At 43.9% G+C, this 21768-nt stretch overlaps 1 protein-coding gene across 4 annotated transcripts in view; it reads right to left on the bottom strand.

The window, feature by feature from the left end:
• The window catches only part of trpm7 (transient receptor potential cation channel, subfamily M, member 7), an 88559-nt gene that overhangs the window by 45060 nt on the left and 21731 nt on the right, over positions 1-21768 (bottom strand). For all 4 annotated transcript variants that reach the window (XM_052516731.1, XM_052516733.1, XM_052516730.1 and 1 more), the window contains exons 3-10: positions 14238-14276; positions 9833-10043; positions 8609-8822; positions 8090-8214; positions 7741-7912; positions 2498-2672; positions 2257-2380; positions 1662-1734 (exon numbers count right to left, since the gene is read on the bottom strand). In XM_052516731.1, the coding sequence (XP_052372691.1) occupies positions 1662-1734; positions 2257-2380; positions 2498-2672; positions 7741-7912; positions 8090-8214; positions 8609-8822; positions 9833-10043; positions 14238-14276 (1133 nt within the window). The remainder of the gene's footprint in view (positions 1-1661; positions 1735-2256; positions 2381-2497; positions 2673-7740; positions 7913-8089; positions 8215-8608; positions 8823-9832; positions 10044-14237; positions 14277-21768) is intronic.

Below are 21768 nucleotides of genomic sequence, written 5' to 3'. Positions count from 1 at the left end.
GCCCGTTCCCCAGACCTGAATCCAGTTGAGCACATCATGTCTCGCTCCATCCACCAACGCCACATTGCACCACAGACTGTCCAGGAGTTGGCGGATGCTTTAGTCCAGGTCTGGGAGGAGATCCCTCAGGAGACCATCCTCCACCTCATCAGGAGCATGCCCAGGCATTGCAGGGAGGTCATACAGGCACGTGGAGGCCACACACACTACTGAGCCTCATTTTGACTTGTTTTAAGGACATTACATCAAAGTTGGATCAGCCTGTAGTGTGGTTTTCCACTTTAATTTTGAGTGTGACTCCAAAACCAGAGCTCCATGGGTTGATAAATTTGATTTCCATTGATCTTTTTTGTGTGATTTTGTTGTCAGCACATTCAACTATGTAAAGAAAAAAGTATTTAATAAGAATATTTCATTAATTCAGATCTAGGATGTGTTATTTTAGTGTTCCCTTTATTTTTTTGAGCAGGGTAGGTCATATTTCATAGAAATCTGGAAACACTGGACAGCTATTTTAAAGGTATTTCCATATGCTTGTGTATGTTTCCTTTAGGGTCGAATGAGCTATTGAGGCCTTCTATTGAGGATGTGTTACTGGTTGACCAAGACTAATGCCGGTTTGACAGGCTTATATTTTCCTGCTGGCTGGGGATTATTATGCTCAGTCAGAATGTCCTGAAGTCTTGACTGACTGGACTGGTTCCTCTACTACGAGATCTACATAGCTGGTAGACAAGCTGCGTGGGGCGGACTTTGAACACATTCCTGCATTTGTCTGAACTTCTTATTCAATGACAGAAGACCACTGATAGATAGACATACACACAACTACTGAATACACAGGGACAGACTAGTTCATGTGAATACCTATCCTTTCAGAGCTCTTTCTTGCCCTCTGTGTTAGAGCCAGATCGGATAGAATAGAACAGAGAAAAGTGAGAAGAGGACAGCTTTATGTGTTGTGAGAATGGGGTCTCGGAGTATCTAGCAAAAAGCCCCTCCGAGACCCACAGGGAAACCCCAAAAGAGAGCAAGTGAGAGAGCGGCAGGACAAGAGATAGTGAGAGAAACATAAGACGAGAGATAGCAGGACAAGAGAGAGCTCAGGAGTAGAGGGAGAGATAGATAGCGAGAGAGAGTAGGACAAGAGAGAGCTCAGGACGAGAGAGAGATACATAGTGAGAGAGCTCAGGAGTAGAGGGAGAGAGCAGGACAAGAGATAGATAGTGAGAGAGCTCAGGAGTAGAGGGAGAGAGCAGGACGAGAGAGAGAGCTCAGGAGTAGAGGGAGAGAGCAGGACGAGAGAGAGCTCAGGAGTAGAGGGAGAGAGCAGGACGAGAGAGAGAGCTCAGGAGTAGAGGGAGAGAGCAGGACAAGAGATAGATAGTGAGAGAGCTCAGGAGTAGAGGGAGAGAGCAGGACGAGAGAGAGAGAGAGAGAGACAGACTGAGGGAGGAGAGTGTTGACTTCTCAAAACATATCTATAGTATCAGTTTCAAAATGAAAACTTTGGTTCCACAACCCACTGTCTCGCCCTTCTGTTTGTTTTATTATTGTGATCTTTTCATTTGCCCTCTCCCTTTCTCTAGGAGGTCAGAGGTCATGGGCACAGATCTTCTGTCAGTCAAACAGCAGGACACAGAGGAAGTTACCCAACACACCTTTCAGTAATGCCCTCAGTATGGCCACATCGATATCCTGGTGGTCCTCAGAGCCGATATGAAACACAGTGATCTGTCGTTCAGAGGAAGGAGAGAGGGAGAGAAAACCCACATGGTCATTAAAAAATCTAAAGTAATGCAATAGGTTCTGGTATTTATGAAAAACTATAAGAGTCATCTTTATATTAATCAGACTATGAACAGACAACACAGTATGCATTGTAGGATTCAGCGTTCTCTTAAAATTCATTCAGTATTTGTTAAGGATCCCCATTAGCTGTTGCCAAGGCAGCAGCTACTCATCCTGGGGTCCAGCAACATGAAGGCAGTTATATACAATTTGAAATATTACATGACATTTCAGAACACTTTACCCAATACATTTAGTCCACTATCACATATTTACAAAACAACATCCATGTGTACGTGTGTATCTTATGTGCCTGTGTCTGTGCCTGTGTGTCTCTTCACAGTCCCCGCTGTTCCATAAGGTGTATTTTTATCTGTTTTTTAAATCTGATTCTACTGCTTGCATCAGTTACCTGATGTGGAATAGATTTCCATGTATTCACTGTGAGTTTAACCATGTGTTTACCAGTTCTTTGCTCTTCATACATTCCATAAGGGTCTGGAAGAGGTGCATAGCATCGCTGTGGCTGAAGTTGAATGTCTTTTTGATCGTAGCGATGATTTCTGTCTCCACACCGTCAGGTAGACCCCTGAAGGGTTAAAGGAAGTTACATCCACGATCATTCCTCTAAGTAACGGTCCTAGCACAGAACCCTGTGGAACCCCATTATATGTGGTGCAATCTGTTAGAAGAAAGTGTGTCTCACCCCCCCTCCTCAGTCTGTTTGTGGACGTAGGCCAGTATGTCAGCAGCACGCCCAGTCCCCTCACAGACCACCACAGGAACAGGGGGAGTCTCCTGAAGGTACTCCAACACAGTCAGAATTACGTTGGGACCCCCCTCAAATATCAACGCTACCACAGGAACACCCTGACCAATTCCTGGGGGGAGGGAGAAAGGACAGAGAAAAAGAGAGAAAGCCAGAAGATCACTAAATATGCTGTTAAGAACATTGGAAACATCTCAAATAGCAACAGTGTATGTTCATCGAGATGCTGTATTCTATTGGTCTCGGTTTGTGATGACAACAGGAAAGCAGTAAAGGGTTTACAGAGAGACATGTGACAGGTCTTAAAGCTCCATTTTAAGAGGGTGTTTCAGCAGGTCAGCAGACTGCCACACCATAATAACAGTGGGTGTGCATTCTGTATGGGTGTCTGCCAAGGCTATTTTAATAATAGGGGATCTAAGGTTATTGTGATAATAGCCAGTCTCTGGTAACTGCCTCTGTCACACACTGGCACTTAGAAGCACCGCACGGAGACAGAAAAGGCGGAGATACAGCAACTACAGTAGACACTGACTGATAGACTTCTTTTGCTCATTTTTATCAAAAGTGCCAATAATTTTGGACCTGACCATTATTCTTAGACATTGCCTTCAGGTGTTAAAGTACTCTCAACACACAGCCGCAGAGAAGATGCCTGTGGTGGAAATAATCATTATAAAACGTTACGTTTGGATCCTGGATGATAATTGGTTGATAGTCATTATTTATTTACGATAATCCTCAGGTAATGCTTGTTAACAGTTCTATTTGAATTATCACTGCGCATTCACTGTCCCACAGCCCAGCCAGGCAATTCCAAAACTCTCTCTCTACCGGAAACAGCATCTTGACATTATTTCCCCATGTTTCTAGCCTAGCATTTGGTTTGCAACAGTGGGGGGTTGTCTTAACCCTGCAGTCTGCCTCTCCAATCTCTGCAACAGTGGGGGGTTGTCTAAACCCTGCAGTCTGCCTCTCCAATCTCTGCAACAGTGGGGGGTGTCTAAACCCTGCAGTCTGCCTCTCCAATCTCTGCAACAGTGGGGGGTGTCTAAACCCTGCAGTCTGCCTCTCCAATCTCTGCAACAGTGGGGGGTTGTCTAAACCCTGCAGTCTGCCTCTCCAATCTCTGCAACAGTGGGGGGTTGTCTAAACCCTGCAGTCTGCCTCTCCAATCTCTGCAACAGTGGGGGGTTGTCTAAACCCTGCAGTCTGCCTCTCCAATCTCTGCAACAGTGGGGGGTTGTCTAAACCCTGCAGTCTGCCTCTCCAATCTCTGCAACAGTGGGGGGTTGTCTAAACCCTGCAGTCTGCCTCTCCAATCTCTGCAACAGTGGGGGGTGTCTAAACCCTGCAGTCTGCCTCTCCAATCTCTGCAACAGTGGGGGGGGGGGTTGTCTAAACCCTGCCTCTCCAATCTCTGCAACAGTGGGGGGTTGTCTAAACCCTGCAGTCTGCCTCTCCAATCTCTGCAACAGTGGGGGGTTGTCTAAACCCTGCAGTCTGCCTCTCCAATCTCTGCAACAGTGGGGGGTTGTCTAAACCCTGCAGTCTGCCTCTCCAATCTCTGCAACAGTGGGGGGTTGTCTAAACCCTGCAGTCTGCCTCTCCAATCTCTGCAACAGTGGGGGGTTGTCTAAACCCTGCAGTCTGCCTCTCCAATCTCTGCAACAGTGGGGGGTTGTCTAAACCCTGCAGTCTGCCTCTCCAATCTCTGCAACAGTGGGGGGTTGTCTAAACCCTGCAGTCTGCCTCTCCAATCTCTGCAACAGTGGGGGGTTGTCTAAACCCTGCAGTCTGCCTCTCCAATCTCTGCAACAGTGGGGGGTGTCTAAACCCTGCAGTCTGCCTCTCCAATCTCTGCAACAGTGGGGGGTGTCTAAACCCTGCAGTCTGCCTCTCCAATCTCTGCAACAGTGGGGGGTTGTCTAAACCCTGCAGTCTGCCTCTCCAATCTCTGCAACAGTGGGGGGGTGTCTAAACCCTGCAGTCTGCCTCTCCAATCTCTGCAACAGTGGGGGTTGTCTAAACCCTGCAGTCTGCCTCTCCAATCTCTGCAACAGTGGGGGGTTGTCTAAACCCTGCAGTCTGCCTCTCCAATCTCTGCAACAGTGGGGGGTTGTCTAAACCCTGCAGTCTGCCTCTCCAATCTCTGCAACAGTGGGGGGTTGTCTAAACCCTGCAGTCTGCCTCTCCAATCTCTGCAACAGTGGGGGGTTGTCTAAACCCTGCAGTCTGCCTCTCCAATCTCTGCAACAGTGGGGGGTTGTCTAAACCCTGCAGTCTGCCTCTCCAATCTCTGCAACAGTGTTGGAATGCAACCTTCAATGTGCAAAATGAGAATGAACGTGTCCGGACGAGACAGACAGCTTCTCTGAGCCCGGTGAATTCAGGCAGGCCCAGTCCTGGCCGTTCTGCCGCCCTAGGCGAGAACAAATTACCGCCCACCTCCTATCCCAGAAAAACTAGAATAGTGTAGCCTACAGTGACAGCCCACAATGCAATTTTATTAATGCCCATCCATGTACTACTGTTTGTAAAACAGGTAGTTACATTTTATTAGCCTAATCCGGATTCCTGACCAAGGCTTAAGACTAATCATTTTGTCTATTTAAGATCTGCATATGAGATACCCAAGATAATCAGGAGTTATGAGTCCATTTTCAGTGAGAATCCGTGTGTTTACACAGCCGGAAATACAGAAGTATTTTCTTCGTTGCTATGATCAGCTCGTAAAAAAATGGACAAATTGGCCTACAATTGATTCATGACCATTTAACCAATCGGAGTGAAACTCCCGGACAGCAGTCGTGAGGAGCCTCATTTAATTCCATATTGTCCATTCTATTTGGACCCATTCTGGTTTTAGGATATAGATTGCATTTTTATTTAATAGGGCTATTTGGTCAAAGAGACGTGCTTGATGTAAAAAAAAAAAAAAAAAAAAAAAAGTGCCTGTCTCATAACATTGTCATAAATATGGTCTCCAGTCTGTAGGCAACAGAAAAACCACAGGTTACTACTCTTTCTACTAAAGGCCACATGATTAATGTTATGTGACTTGAGTGTTGGTGGAGCACCGCCACTCTGCTCATCTCCAACAGCACCCTGGAGAGGCATGCTGGGAATGGACAAGCTAAATATTTTGCAAACCTGACTTTGGCAAAGGGGGCACTCTTTATCATGGGGTGGTATCAGCACTCACCTAAATAGCCCGTATGCCATTGGGCGAGATACATTTTCATTGTTTTTGGGCAGAATTATGTGAGGCGTTATGTGTTGGAGGTGATTCCTGGTCAGTTTAGCTCGTAAAATGCCGCCCTCGGCAACCACCTAATCCTGTCTAATGGGCGGGCCGGCCCTGTTCATGCATCAGCATAATTATTATGGATATATTCAAAGAAATGGCAATAGAAACAAAGGTGAAACAAACTAAAATGTAGCTAGTTTGCTGCCATTCCAGCTGCTTGGTGTGATTGTGTTAGCTTTAGTTGCTTAGCTAGAAAAGGAACAATTGCTAGCCTGCATAGTAACCTTTATCAATTAGAACGGACGACCAGTTCACTTGACTAGCTAATGTGCCAATAAAACAAACAAAAACAATGTGCTTTTGGCAAGCAACCACATAAATAGAACACACAACTGGGGTTTGTCCAGACACTATCATTGGGTGGAAAGATGAATAAAATGAATTTACTCATTTTTTTGTTTTATGAAAACATGCTAGTAATCATTTTATATAAGCAATAAGGCACTCAAACCTGTAGATGATCATGAATAACAGACTCAAACCTGTAGATGATCATGAATAACAGACTCAAACCTGTAGATGATCATGAATAACAGACTCAAACCTGTAGATGATCATGAATAACAGACTCAAACCTGTAGATGATCATGAATAACAGACTCAAACCTGTAGATGATCATGAATAACAGACTCTAGGGTTGTTTCCCGGCACGCCGCTTCCCACTGTGCCTAACTACAGCCCAGAATTGTGTGTAATTCACTATAATCCACAATTCTCATGCCTTATTGCTGAAGTATCCTCTGCAATTTGATGTGTTTATCATGTGTGTGTCTCTTACGTGTGTGTATCCTCTGCAGTTTGATGTGTTTATCATGTGTGTGTCTCTTACGTGCGTGTATCCTCTGCAGTTTGATGTGTTTATCATGTGTGTGTCTCTTACGTGCGTGTATCCTCTGCAATTTGATGTGTTTATCATGTGTGTCTCTTACGTGCGTGTATCCTCGCAGTTTGATGTGTGTCTCTTACGTGCGTGTATCCTCTGCAGTTTGATGTGTTTATCATGTGTGTGTCTCTTACGTGCGTGTATCCTCTGCAGTTTGATGTGTTTATCATGCGTGTGTCTCTTACGTGCGTGTATCCTCTGCAGTTTGATGTGTGTCTCTTACGTGCGTGTATCCTCTGCAGTTTGATGTGTTTATCATGTGTGTGTCTCTTACGTGCGTGTATCCTCTGCAGTTTGATGTGTTTATCATGTGTGTGTCTCTTACGTGCGTGTATCCTCTGCAGTTTGATGTGTTTATCATGCGTGTGTCTCTTACGTGCGTGTATCCTCTGCAGTTTGATGTGTTTATCATGCGTGTGTCTCTTACGTGCGTGTATCCTCTGCAGTTTGATGTGTTTATCATGCGTGTGTCTCTTACGTGCGTGTATCCTCTGCAGTTTGATGTGTTTATCATGTGTGTGTCTCTTACGTGCGTGTATCCTCTGCAATTTGATGTGTTTATCATGTGTGTCTCTTACGTGCGTGTATCCTCTGCAGTTTGATGTGTTTATCATGTGTGTGTCTCTTACGTGCGTGTATCCTCTGCAGTTTGATGTGTTTATCATGCGTGTGTCTCTTACGTGCGTGTATCCTCTGCAGTTTGATGTGTTTATCATGCGTGTGTCTCTTACGTGCGTGTATCCTCTGCAGTTTGATGTGTTTATCATGTGTGTGTCTCTTACGTGCGTGTATCCTCTGCAGTTTGATGTGTTTATCATGCGTGTGTCTCTTACGTGCGTGTATCCTCTGCAGTTTGATGTGTTTATCATGCGTGTGTCTCTTACGTGCGTGTATCCTCTGCAGTTTGATGTGTTTATCATGCGTGTGTCTCTTACGTGCGTGTATCCTCTGCAGTTTGATGTGTTTATCATGTGTGTGTCTCTTACGTGCGTGTATCCTCTGCAGTTTGATGTGTTTTTCCAGCTCGCGGCGTAGTTGGACCTCAGCGCCGTACTTCCCCACCGTCCCATCATCCACCAGCAGGAAGTGGGAGTGGAGGTTGTTCAACACGTTGAGCTTGGACAGGGGGTTCAGCAACGTCTGGTAGGAGGCTACAACCTGGAACATACACACACTTTACTCAGACTGGACAGCAGATATTTTTGACCACTTAAAATAATTACTGGGTAAATAAGTATTGTGATGTGCTTCTTTGTGTTTTGGTTTCACTATCCAGAAGTCCTCACAAGGATAGTAAAAAACAAACTTTTGTGTGTGTGAGTGTGTGTTCCTCACGTCTCTCCCGATGAGGTCATTGCGGTTCTCAATGACGCCCCAGGGAGCGACTCCAATTGTACAGATCTTCCTTGACGATCTAGAACAGTGTTCCTTCAACGCATCACCCACATGTTTGGCAACACCTTGAGGTCAGGGGTTAAAATACAACCAATCAACACCAAGCAATGGATCAAAACAGACTAGTGTAGTTGTCTGGACAACCAGTCTGCTGTAGCTGAGTGTTACTATCAGGACCAGTCAGAATAAACACCAGTCTGGTTAATTAACCCATTAAGTAATCAGTTAAACACTGTCATTAAGTAAGGAGTCAAACATTATCATTAGGTCTCCGTAATGAGTTAAACACAGTATGTAGGTCCCAGTAGCACTGGGATGGAGACACACAACTCTGCTAAGACAGAACACCCGACTTGTGTGTCTTTTACCTACTAAGAACAGGAAGTCTCTGTGTGTGAGAGAGTTTGCTCGAATCTGTGCGTATGTGTGTTTTTCTATGCCCGTGTGTATGTGCATCACCTGTGTTCACCCCTCCTGTCAGGATCCATGCCCCGGTGGTGACAGCAGCTTTGATCAGGCCCTTCCCCACCACCTGTTTGATTCGGGGGTGCAGGTCAAAGTTCTGGATGCCTCCGTGGACAGAGATGAGGATCTTAGGAAGCTCCATCTGCCACTCATTCAGCATCAGCCTCAGGATGCTCTCTGGCCTGCTGTCATGGGACAGACGCACATACTGGGGACAGGAGAGGAGTGGAGAGGAGGGGAGAGGAGTGGAGAGGAGTGGAGAGGAGTGGAGAGGAGTGGAGAGGAGTGGAGAGGAGGGGAGGAAAGGAGAGATTGGAGGGTTTGAACTTCTCTTGTACAAACTAAATGTTGCAGTCCTTTCAAAATACACCCACCTTTAATTTTAAGTTTGAACTCGAGCTTAACATGATTATTAATGATGTTCCAATGTCAACACTTGGGTCTTTGAGGGTGGATTTCCCGGACCTACATGGACATGCTTGATACATCGTCACCATTAAATGTGTCAATCTGGGCCGTGGAAAGCGGTCCTGAACGTACCGTAAAGGATATTCTCAGTCTCACAGCCACACAACCCCTTCACTTGTTCCAAGGCATAATAAACCTGTAGTTTTAAGAGGGGGATTTGCCCGTATTACAGTCACTGCTGTTTCTAAAATAGTAGACTAAATGGCGTTGTGGGATTATATTCTACTTCATGTAGAATAACCAATAATAAACACTTAGTTTAGCCCAAAAGGGATGGAGGTGACTCATCAAAAACATTGCGTATGTTTTGCAAGGAATACACAGGCCTAAGTAAGTAAGTTAGTCTGAGGTAAAAGTGTTTTCCTAGGTGTTGTATAGGTGTCTGCATCCCAAATGTCACCCTTTTACCTACATAGTGCACTAGTTTTGACCAGAGCCCAATGGGCCATGGTCAAATGTAGTGCACTATATAGGGAATATGATGCCATTTGGGACTCACCCACTGGCTATGGAGGCAGACTAGACAGGCTAGGCTGCTCAGCTCAGGGAAGAGTTTCCAGAATGCTAGGCCAGGCCAGGTCAAAGGATATCTTATAATGTATACCTTTGGAGCTGGTGGCGATGGCCAGAGACAATGTGGCGGAGACACTGGTTTGATTTGTTGAGCTAAGCGCTTAGAAAGTGTCCATCTCTGTGAGGTCCACCATGGAGATGTGAGAGAGTGTGTGTGTAAGCTTCTCTCCACCCTACCTTGGCTCTGTAAGAGTGCGACCCTCCCTGGAAGTTAACGATGCCGTAAGCGTCTGTAGGGCTCTCCTGTGTGTGTTTGTCCACAGCCCACTCCTCCAACTCCGGCTGCACCCCACCCTCTGCCCCCCCACCCAAGTTCACGTCTGAGTACTTCATGGCCAGGCTGGCTGTAAACCCAGCATGCTGCCGTACCAGCCGACCACAGCAGCATCTAGAGGAAGGGGGGGGAGACACAGAGATACATATTATTTTACACACAGACACATCAGAGCCCCATATCAGCTTTACCCCTCTACATTTCTATAAAGTGACACACAGGGCAGTCTAGGTCCTGCTACACCCTCTCTCAGAGGGATGACGTGTTCCTCCAGACACACAAAGCCTGGAAGGTAATGGTTTATTTTCAGGACCCGGGTGTAGTACTGTACTATATACAGTGGGGTACTATATACACAATACAGTGGGGTACTATATACACTATACAGTGGAGTACTATATACACAGTACTATACAGTGGAGTACTATATACACAGTACTATACACTGGAGTACTATATACACAGTACTATACAGTGGAGTACTATATACACAGTACTATACAGTGGGGTACTATATACACAATACAGTGGAGTACTATATACACAGTACTATACAGTGGAGTACTATATACACAGTACTATACAGTGGAGTACTATATACACAGTACTATACAGTGGAGTACTATATACACAGTACTATACAGTGGAGTACTATATACACAGTACTATACAGTGGAGTACTATATACACAGTACTATACAGTGGAGTACTATATACACAGTACTATACAGTGGAGTACTATATACACAGTACTATACAGTGGAGTACTATATACACAGTACTATACAGTGGAGTACTATATACACAGTACTATACAGTGGAGTACTATATACACAGTACTATACAGTGGAGTACTATATACACAGTACTATACAGTGGAGTACTATATACACAGTACTATACAGTGGAGTACTATATACACAGTACTATACAGTGGAGTACTATATACACAGTAATATACAGTGGAGTACTATATACACAGTAATATACAGTGGAGTACTATATACAGTACAGTGGAGGTGCCTTAGAGGATGAAGGGGAGGACCATCCTCAGTGAATAAAAAACAAAAATAGTAATGTTATCCTTTTTAGATAAAACTATACTAAATATATTCACGTGTCATAACATAATTGATTAAAACACAAGGTTTGAGATGAAGGTCTACAGTAGCCTCAGCAGCACTCTGTAGTGTAGCCGCAGGACAGCTAGTTTCCATCCTCCTCTGAGTACATGAACTTAAATACAAAACCTAGGATTCTCAAGGTTCTCACTCCCTTCCACAGACTTCCACAGTAATTATGACAACTTCCGGAGGACTTCCTCCAACCTATCAGAGCTCTTGCAGCTTGAACTGAAATATAGTCCACCCAATCAAAGGATCAGATAATGACTCGTATTTTTAAAATTGTACCTTTATTTAACTAGGCAAATTCTTATTTTCAATGACGGCCTAGGAACAGTGGGGTAACTGCCTGTTCAGGGGCAGAACGACAGATTTGTACCTTGTCAGCTCAGGGGTTTGAACTTCCAACCTTCCGGTTACTAGTCCAATGCTCTAACCACTAGGCTACCCTGAAAGAATAAGCTACTGCTAGCTAGCACTGCAGTGCTTAAAATGTGGTGAGTAGTTGACTCACAGAGAGAGAGAAAGACAATAGCTGAACAGTTATAAACTATTTAATTTATTTAAAAAATGGAGAAGCAAGAGATAGAGAGAACAAACTATATTAATTTTATATTTTTACTTTCACTTACTTTAGCTAGCGAATGCAGCTAGCTAGTTTAGCCTACTCAAAACACCTGGCTCAAACAGAGAGGGATGCCATGTTAGCTAGCTGGGTATGGCTATTCAACACTGGAACTTTTCCAAGGTAAGCTTTATAAATGTATTGCCACCGGGGCCCGCCAGTGTATCTGCTAAACTGCTTGCTAACTGTACACTGTACTGCATGACTGTAGCGGGTTTACTAACACGTTAGTTCTAGTAGCTATGTTGACTGACGTTGGCTAATATGGTGACAACGACGTAGGCTACGTGTAGAGGTTAGCGGTTATGATATAAAGGTTTGGCATGGAAAGTGTTTTTTGCCTGGTCACAGACAGCTGATGTATTGTGCACTGAAGCCCACAAATGAAGGGAAAAAGTGAGAGGAAGAAAGCGCATAGATTTGAGAAGAATTTAATGAGGAAAGTGATCATGCTGTTTGTATGTGGCTGCTATGAAAGTGAACTGTATTTGCGTATGATCAGGGGTGTATTCATTCCGCCAAAAAACTTCCTTAACCTCTTAGAACTCTTGCTCTATACTGCCCCTGTTGGAGAAAGTGTGTGCCCATAGTAAACTGAAAATATTTTTCCCCAAAATTGCTAATATATGCATATAAAAATATTATCGAATAGAAAACTCTAAAGCTTCTAAAACCGTTTAAATTTTGTCTCTATGTAAAGCAGAACCCTCAGGGCATGCATTCTCCCAAATGCTCTCTTGTCATGGAAAAAGTTGGCCCAACTTTGACGTCATCTCACACGCACTTCCCAAACAGCTACCGCTCTGGAAACAGTCTGTACGTGTTCAGCGCGAAGCCTGCTTTCAATGGGGCTTCTCATTGTGAGAATCGCGCGCTCACGGGAGTTTGAGCGAGCCGAAACCTCTCGGCCAAGCGAAAAAAAAGGTGACTGTTACGCGCGCTCTGGCCGGGTGATGTATTTTCTTCAGGATCGATTAAACGACGTGTGTGTTTCTGTTCGTCCTCAAGATTTATGTGCACCTTTATAACATGTTAAAGCTTAATTATGAACATAGTTTGACAAGTTTACTTTACATATAATATGTAATTTCGACGTTTTGGTGCGCATCCACTTGAATTTTGCCTACATTTCGACCGAAATGTGGCTATTTTGAGAACCGAAAGACGCAGACTTGAAAACTAAACGCTGGTTTGGTAAGTATAATCCCTTCCAGGTCTTTTGATGGAAGAACAGCAAAGGTAAGGGAATATTTATGTGGTAAATTTGGGTTTCTGTCGACTCCAAGATAGAGGAGCGATAATGCTAATTTTGGAGCGCCGACTCTAGTATAGCCTAGTGAACGCAACCTGTAACGTTAAAAATAAATGTAACACAGCGATTGCGTTTAGAAGAAGTGTATCTTCCTATACATATGTAAAACATGCATATTTAGTCAAAGTTTGTGATGTGTATTCCTTGTTAGCTGACGTTATGTGCCGGAGCTATCGGCATTTCTCCTGACATTTTAGTAGCATTTTTTGAACGATGCATCATTGTAAACAGAGATTTATGGATATATATTGCAGATTATTGAAAAAAAAAAAATGAATGTACTGTGTAACATGTTATATTACTGTCATCTGATGAAGATTTCAAAAGGTTAGTGAAATTATTTCTTTTAATCCTGCGTTTGTTGATTGCATATTTTTTCCTACTTGGCTATGCAAATGAGCTATGTCTGTGGTGGTGGTTTGACATAAATATGTGCTATGTTTTCGCCATAAAACATTTTAGAAATCTAGGGTAGATAAACAACTTGTTGATCTTTCATTTGAGCTATTTTACTTGTTAATGTGTGGAGGTTAAATATTTTTAGGAATATTTTTTCGCATTGTGAGTTATGCTAATGAGCTTGAGCCGTAGTCACGAACCCAGATCCGGTATTGGTAGACTATGAGGTTAAACTGGAGCAAACGTAACGAAACGGGGATACACATACATTCATTTGTCCAATAGAAACTCTCGTTTGCAACTATTGGGCTAATAATTAGTTACACACTAGATCAGCTAGATGCAGGCAAGATTGTGCAAGGCGGTATTGAATGAGATTGATTACCTTGATTACTCAAATGTTTCTCTCGACCTGTGCACCTACATTGTAAACGTTCATAAGATAGGTTGTAACAACCTTATGATGGGCATAGGGACAATTTGAGTATCATGTAGTAACCTAAACGATGTTACATTGAGTTGGGTGAATGGAATATGAATGACAGTCACCAAATATGCTGTAACAGAAATAACGGCCTGCTCATAAAAATATCGTAAAAATCGTCATTCCTCATCTTAAAACGGCACCGACTGCCACTGATACAGCACTAGATACAGTAAAGAGCCATAGGCGTGGAGTGCAATAGAGACTAGGCTACACTTCCACATAGAACTTTAATACCAGTTATTGTTTATGTCAGTCAGTACAGTATTTTAGAAGAGGTTGGTTGAATTGAGGAGGTCCCAGGGTCTTGAGTCAAGGACTGGGCTCATGTCTGTCAGAGATCAGAATAGGGCCAAAGACTCACCTCACCAACTGCTGGCAGATCTGACATCCTGGAAGGCATCTGAAACAACATCAACAAACACATCTTCACATTAGAGTATGAAGTCAAATATAAGTATTATACATACATTATATCCCTACACTACCATTCAAAAAGGTTTTTATTTTTTACTATTTTCTATATTGTAGAATAGTGATATCAAAACTGAAATAACAGATATGGAATCATGTAGAAAAAAGTGTTAAACAAATCCACATTTATTTTAGATTAGAGATTCTTCAAAGTAGCCACTCTTTGCCTTGATGACAGCTTTGCACACTCTTGGCATTCTCTCAACCAGCTTCATGAGGTAGTCACCCGGAATGCATTTCAATTAACAGGTGTATAATAATAATAATAATAATAATAATAATAATAATGCCATTTAGCAGACGCTTTTATCCAAAGCATACATTCTACGTATGGGTGGTCCCGGGAATCGAACCCACTACCCTGGCGTTACAAGCGCCATGCTCTACCAACTGAGCTACAGAAGTGTGCCCTTATAAAAGTTAATTTGTGCAATGTCTTTTCTTCTGATTGGCTCAAAGGCATTAGGTTGTGTTATGACAAGGTAGGTGTGGTATACAGCCCTATTTGGTAGAAGTCCACGTCCATATTATGGCAATAACAGCTCAAATAAACAAAAGAGAAACGACAGTCCATCATTACTTTAAGACATGAAGGTCAGTCAATACTGAACATTAAGAACTTTGAACGTTTCTTCAAGTGCAGTCACAAAAACCATCAAGCGCTATGATGAAACTGGTTCTCATGAGGACCGCCACAGGAATGGAAGACTCAGTTACCTCTGCTGCAGATGATACGTTCATTATAGTTACCAACCTCAGAAATTGCAGCCCAAATAAATGCTTCAGAGATCCAGTCACAGACACATCTCAACATCAACTGTTCAGATGAGACGGATGGTCGAATTACAGCAAAGAAACCACTACTAAAGTACACCAATAAGAAGAAGAGACTTGCTTGGGCCAAGAAACCTGAGCAAATGGACATTAGACCTGTGGAAATCAGTCCTTTGGTCAGATGAGTCCAAATTGGAGACTTTTGGTTCCAACCGCTGCGTCTTTGTGAGACGCGGTGTGGGGTGAACAGATGATCTCTGCATGTGATTTCCCACCGTAAAGCATGGAGGTGTGATTTGCTGGTGACACTGTCTGTGATTTATTTAGAATTGAAGGCATACTTAACCAGCATGGCTATCACAGCTATACACCATCCCATCTGGTTTGGGCTTAGTGGGACTATCCGTTGTTTTTCAACAGGGCAATGACAACACACCTGCAGGTTGTGTAAGGGCTATTTGACCAAGAAGGAGAGTGATGGAGTGCTGCATCAGATGACCTGGTCTCCACAATCACCCGACCTCAACCCAATTGAGATGGTTTGGGATGAGTTGGACTGCAGAGTGAAGGAAAAGCAGCCAACAAGTGTTCAGCATATGTGGGAACTCTTAAGAGGGGACAGAAGATTTTTACATGCTACACACTCAGTGGTCCAGTTCTGTGAGCTTGTGTGGCCTACCACTTCGCGGCTAAGCCGTTGTTGCTCCTAGATGTTTCCACTTCACAATAACAACACTTACAGCTGAATGGGGCAGCTCTTGCAGGGCAGAAATTTGACTAACTGACTTGTTGGAAAGGTGGCATCCTATGACGGTGCAATGTTGAAAGTCACTGAGCTCTTCAATACGGCATTCTACTGACAGTGTTTGTCTATGGAGATTGCATGGCTGTGTGCTCGATTTTATACACCCGTCAGCAACGGATGTGGCTAAAATAGCCGAATCCACTCATTTGAAAAGGATGTCCACATACTTTTGCATATATAGTTTAGCTGTAACCTGGCCTTATAAAATAAGAGGTGAACCCAGACAACCGTTTCTATCTAGTCTTGTTTGAAGACACGTTCATCATGTACCCATTGTTAGCCCATCTCAGGGTTGTACTTCACATGAAGCAGTAGTGTTGTTAGTATGATCAATAAGTAAACCAGCTAGCATTGACTGAGTAACACTCACACTGATATATAAATTAAATCAAAAAGTTTGTCACATGCACCGAATACAACAGGTGTAGGTAGACCTTACAGTGAAATGCTTACTTACAGGCTCTAACCAATAGTGCAAAAGGGTATTGTGAACAATAGGTAAGTAAAGAAATAAAAACAATAGTAAAACGACAGTGAAAAACATGTGGTGTGATCATAACAACACACAGGAACTCAAGTCCTTCTGTTCACCGGACTTAGAATTCTTCACAATCAAATGTCGACCGCATTATCTACCAAGAGAATTATCTTCGATTATAATAACAGCCGCATATATTCCCCCCCAAGCATCGATGGCCCTGAACTAACTTTATTTGACTCTATGTAAACTGGAAACCACGTATCCTGAGGCTGCATTCATTGTAGCTGGGGATTTTAACAAGGCCAATCTGAAAACAAGACTCCCTAAATTCTATCAGCATATCGATTGTTCTACCAGGGCTGGTAAAACCCTGGATCATTGTTATTCTAACTTCCGCGACGCATATAAGGCCCTCCCCCGCCCTCCTTTCGGAAAAGATGACCACGGCTCCATTTTGTTGCTTCCAGCCTATAGACAGAGACTAAAACAGGAAGCTCCCGCGCTCAGGTCTGTTCAACGCTGGTCCGACCAATCTGATTCCACGCTTCAAGATTGCGTCGATCACGTGGACTGGGATATGTTCCGCATTGCGTCAAACAACATTGATGAATACGCTGATTCGGTGAGCGAGTTTATTAGCAAGTGCATCGGTGATGTCGTACCCACAGCAACAATTAAAACCTACCCAAACCAGAAAACGTGGATTGATGGCAGCATTCGCACGAAACTGAAAGCACGAACCACTGCTTTTAATCAGGGCAAGGCGACCGGAAACATGACCGAATAGTGTCGTTATTCCCTCCGCAAGGCAATCAAACAAGCCAAGCGTCAGTATAGAGACCAAGTAGAGTCGCAATTCAACAGCTCAGACACAAGAGGTATGTGGCAGGGTCTACAGTCAATCACGGATTACAAAAATAAAACCAGCCTCGTTGCGGACCAGGATGTCTTTCTCCCAGACAGACTAAACAACTTCTTTGCTCGCTTTGAGGACAATACAGTGCCACTGACTACCAAAACCTGCGGACTCTCCTTCACTGCAGCCGATGTGAGTAAAACATTTAAACGTGTTAACCCTCGCAAGGCTGCAGGCCCAGACGGCATCCCCAGCCACGTCCTCAGTGCATGCGCAGACCAGCTGGCTGGTGTGTTTACGGACATATTCAAGCAATCCTCATCCCAGTCTGCTGTTCCCACATGCTTCAAGAGGGCCACCATAGTTCCTGTTCCCAAGAAAGCTGAGGTACCCGAACTAAACAACTACCGCCCCATAGCACTCACTTCCGTCATCATGAAGTGCTTTCAGAGACTAGTCAAGGACCATATCACCTCCACCCTACCTGACACCCTAGACCCACTCCAATTTGTTTACCGCCCCAACAGGTCCAGAGATGACGTAATCGCAACCACACTAAACACTGCCCTAACCCATCTGGACAAGAGGAATACCTGTGAGAATGCTGTTCATCGACTACAGCTCAGCATTTAACACCATACCCTCCAAACTCATCATCGAGTCTCGACCCCGCCCTGTGCAACTGGGTACTGGACTTCCTGACGGGCCACCCCCAGGTGGTGAGGGTAGGTAACAACTTTTCCATAACGCTGATCCTCAACACTGATGCCCCACAAGGGTGCGTTCTGAGCCCTCTCCTGTACTCCCTGTTCACCCACGACTGCATGGCCATGCACGCCTCCAACTCAATCATCAAGTTTGCAGACGACACTACAGTAGTAGGCCTGATTACCAACAACGACGAGACTGCCTACAGGGAGGAGGTGAGGGCCCTCGGAGTGTGGTGTCAGGAAAATAACCTCCTCACTCAACGTCAACAAAACAAAGGAGATGATCGTGGAAACAGCAGAGGGAGCACCCCCTTATCCACATCGACGGGACAGTAGACGAGAGGGTAGTAAGTTAAGTTCCTCGGCGTACACATCACGGACAAGCTGAATTGGTCCACCCACACAGACAGCATGGTGAATAAGGCGCAACAGCGCCTCTTCAACCTCAGGAGGCTGAAGAAATTTGGCTCCTCACCAAAAGCACTCAAACTTCTACAGATGCACAATCGAGAGCATCCTGGCGGGCTGTATCACCGCCTGGTACGGCAACTGCTCCGCCCACAACCGCAAGGCTCTCCAGAGGGTAGTGAGATCTGCACAACGCATCACCGGGGGCAAACTACCTGCCCTCCAGGACACCTACACCACCCGATGTCACAGGAAGGCCATTAAGATCATCAAGGACATCAACCACTGCCTGTTCACCCCGCTATCATCCAGAAGGCGAGGTCAGTACAGGTGCATCAAAGCAGGGATCGAGAGACTGAAAAACAGCTTCTACCTCAAGGCCATCAGACTGTGAAACAGCCACCACTAACATTGAGTGGCTGCTGCCAACATGCTGACTCAACTCCAGCCACTTTAAAAATGGAAACATTCATGTAAAAAAATGCATCACTAGCCACTTTAAACAATGCCACTTAATATAATGTTAACATAGCGTACATTACTCATCTCATATGTATATATTGTACTCTATACCATCTACTGCATCTTGCCTATGCCATTCTGTACCACTCATTCAAATATCTTTATGTACATATTCTTCATCCCTTTACACTTGTGTGTATAAGGTAGTTGTTGTGAAATTGTTAGGTTAGATGAACCATTAGTTATTACTATTGTCAGAACTAGAAGCACAAGCATTTCACTACAATCGCATTAACATCTGCTAACCATGTGTATGTGACAAATAAAATTTGATTTGGTTGGTCGGGCCAACTGAGACTCCTCTAGTTTATACAGAAAGCTGATATTTGATATGATCTCCACAGAGTTAGGAATTATCTCCAAAAGTGCCTAAAGTTGGTGGCTCTAGGGGAAATTCAGGAAGACGTTAGATGGCCTTTTTACTGAAGAAAGGGTTTGTTTCATATGTTTGTGTTCTGCTTTTCGTGTTTTGTGTAATTGATGTGTATATAGACACAGTGCCTTCAGAAGGCAATCAGACCCCTTCACCTTTTCCACGTTGTTACGTTCCAGCCCTCATTTTAAAATGGATTAAATAAATAAAATCCTCAGCAATCTACACACAATACCCCATAATGACAAAGCGGAAACATAACATTTTTGCAAATGTATAAAGAATAACAACATAAATTCCTTATTTACATAAGTAATCAGACCATTTGCTATGAGACTCGAAATTGAGCTCAGGTGCATCCTGTTTCCACTGATCATCCGTGAGATGCTTTTACAACTTGGAGTCCACCTGTGGTAAATTCAACTGATTGGACATGATTTGGAAAGGCACACACCTGTCTATATAAGGTCCCACAGTTGACAGTGAATGTCAGTGCTAAAAACAGGCCATGAGGTTGAAGGAATTGTCCGTAGAGCGTCGAGACAGGATTGTGTCGAAGCACAGATCTGGGGGAAGGGTACCACAAAATGTCTGCAGCATTGAAGGTCCCAAGAACAGTGGCCTCCATCATTCCTAAATGGAAGAAGTATGGAACCACCAAAACTCTTCCTAGAGCTGGCCGCCCTGCCAAACTGAGCAATCAGGGGAGAAGGGCCTTAGTTAGGGAGGAAACAAAGAACCCAATGGTCACTGACAAAGCTCTGGAGTTCTTCTGTAGAGATGGGAGAATCTTCCAGAAGGACAGAGCTCCTTGATGAAGTCCTGAGCGTTCTGAGCAGGTTCTGAGACTGGTGCAAAGATTCACCTTCCAACAGGACAACGGCCCTAAGCACACAGCCAAGACAATGCGGGAGAGGCTTCGGGAAAAGTCTTTGAATGTCCTTGAGTGGCCCAGCCAGAGCACGGACTTGAACCCAATCTAACATCCCTGTTGAGAACTAAAAATAGCTGTTTATTTTGAAAACTTTTTTTTATATATACACATTAGGGTTTATTTGAAATATTTTCATAGTTTTGATAGTTCCTTACTCATGATGGTTCATTTTAGTGTGCACCCGTTTTAAGAGCGTCCCTCAACCTGCGCCAGAAATAAGAAAATGTAGTTCCGGTAAAATAGGTATTTAGTTTTGAATGGTTTTGGCAACAGATGATCGTTTTCCTGCTTTGTAAAAGGTGCCACCACAGACAAAGCCATGATCCATTTGGTTCTATGGCAGAGGCTGTGGCATAGCTAAGTCCAGAGCCATATATTAACAAATAAATGACTCTGGTTAAGCCTAATCAAACTTGCCTGTGACAATGGTTTTCAAAAGATACAAATGTAACAGCCTGAGCACACGACTTGAACCAACGATACAGATGTAACCATGTGCCATTTAGTGTATTATCTGACTGCCACTGCGCCCATGTGCATTCCACTGGTCACTTTTAACTAAGTGTTCAAATTTTTTAAATCAAGAATAGAAGAAGTTTCACGGCACACCTGAGAGTTCCTCAAGAAACACCAGGTTGGGAACCACTACTTTTAGAGTGTGGAGATGGAATCCGTGTCACTGAGGGGAAACTGGAAACGATTGATGTCATATTGGGAAAAATTGCCAGTGTGAAATCCTTTGTTAGTACTTCACAATAAAATACATGTTTTGAAGAGAGCCGGATTATTTGAGTGTCTAGCTGTCCAGTAGACGTGGTGAACTGAATGACTGTAACCTACCACACACTAGAACCCTTTTCACACTGTCTCGAACCCAAACCGTACTGTGCTTGCTTGGATTTTTCTTTTCAGATTGTCTTTCCCAACACAGTTGCAGCATTGTAACCCGGCCAGCTTGGTTTAGTAGTGTGAAAAGTGTTCAAATGGGACCTCTGTAGTATTCCAGCACTGCAATGTCACATTCCAGCAAGTTCAAGTAGGAAATACTACAGTACTAAGCGACAGGAGACCTTCAAGTTCATACAAGCCTTAACCACAACACACACAGCCTAGCCTACACGTCACACCATCATATTATATTGTCAGATTATAAACATAGAAAACAACACCTGCTCCTCATTTATAATTGGATCCCCCAGTCTCCAAAAACGCTTTAGGTTGCTCTCGGTCCCCAGAGGTAGCAGCCCTGCAGTAACAGTTCAGCAGCATGCACTACCTCTCTCTCTTTGTGCTGTTTGCTGAGGAGATGTAGCTACAGGGCTCAAAATTCAAAAGGTGTCCCTTTCAACCCGGGACGTTAAAAATTAGATGTCTGGGACGGTTCAAAACAGACCTTGGGACTGTTCTGGGACAACAGATCCAACATTCATATAACCACTGTATATAAAAAATAAATACAAAGCAATAAGGCTGATGCAACAGATCAGAATAAGCGTAACAACGCACACGCGGCAGTAGGCTCTGCATGAATGTTCCAGAAAGCAAGTAGCTGGAAGTC

This window comes from Oncorhynchus keta, unplaced genomic scaffold, assembly GCF_023373465.1.
Source record: "Oncorhynchus keta strain PuntledgeMale-10-30-2019 unplaced genomic scaffold, Oket_V2 Un_scaffold_5444_pilon_pilon, whole genome shotgun sequence".
NCBI classification, from domain to species: domain Eukaryota; kingdom Metazoa; phylum Chordata; class Actinopteri; order Salmoniformes; family Salmonidae; genus Oncorhynchus; species Oncorhynchus keta.
Note: the sequence above shows the minus strand (reverse complement) of the source record. Positions and strands in the feature narration are given on the sequence as shown.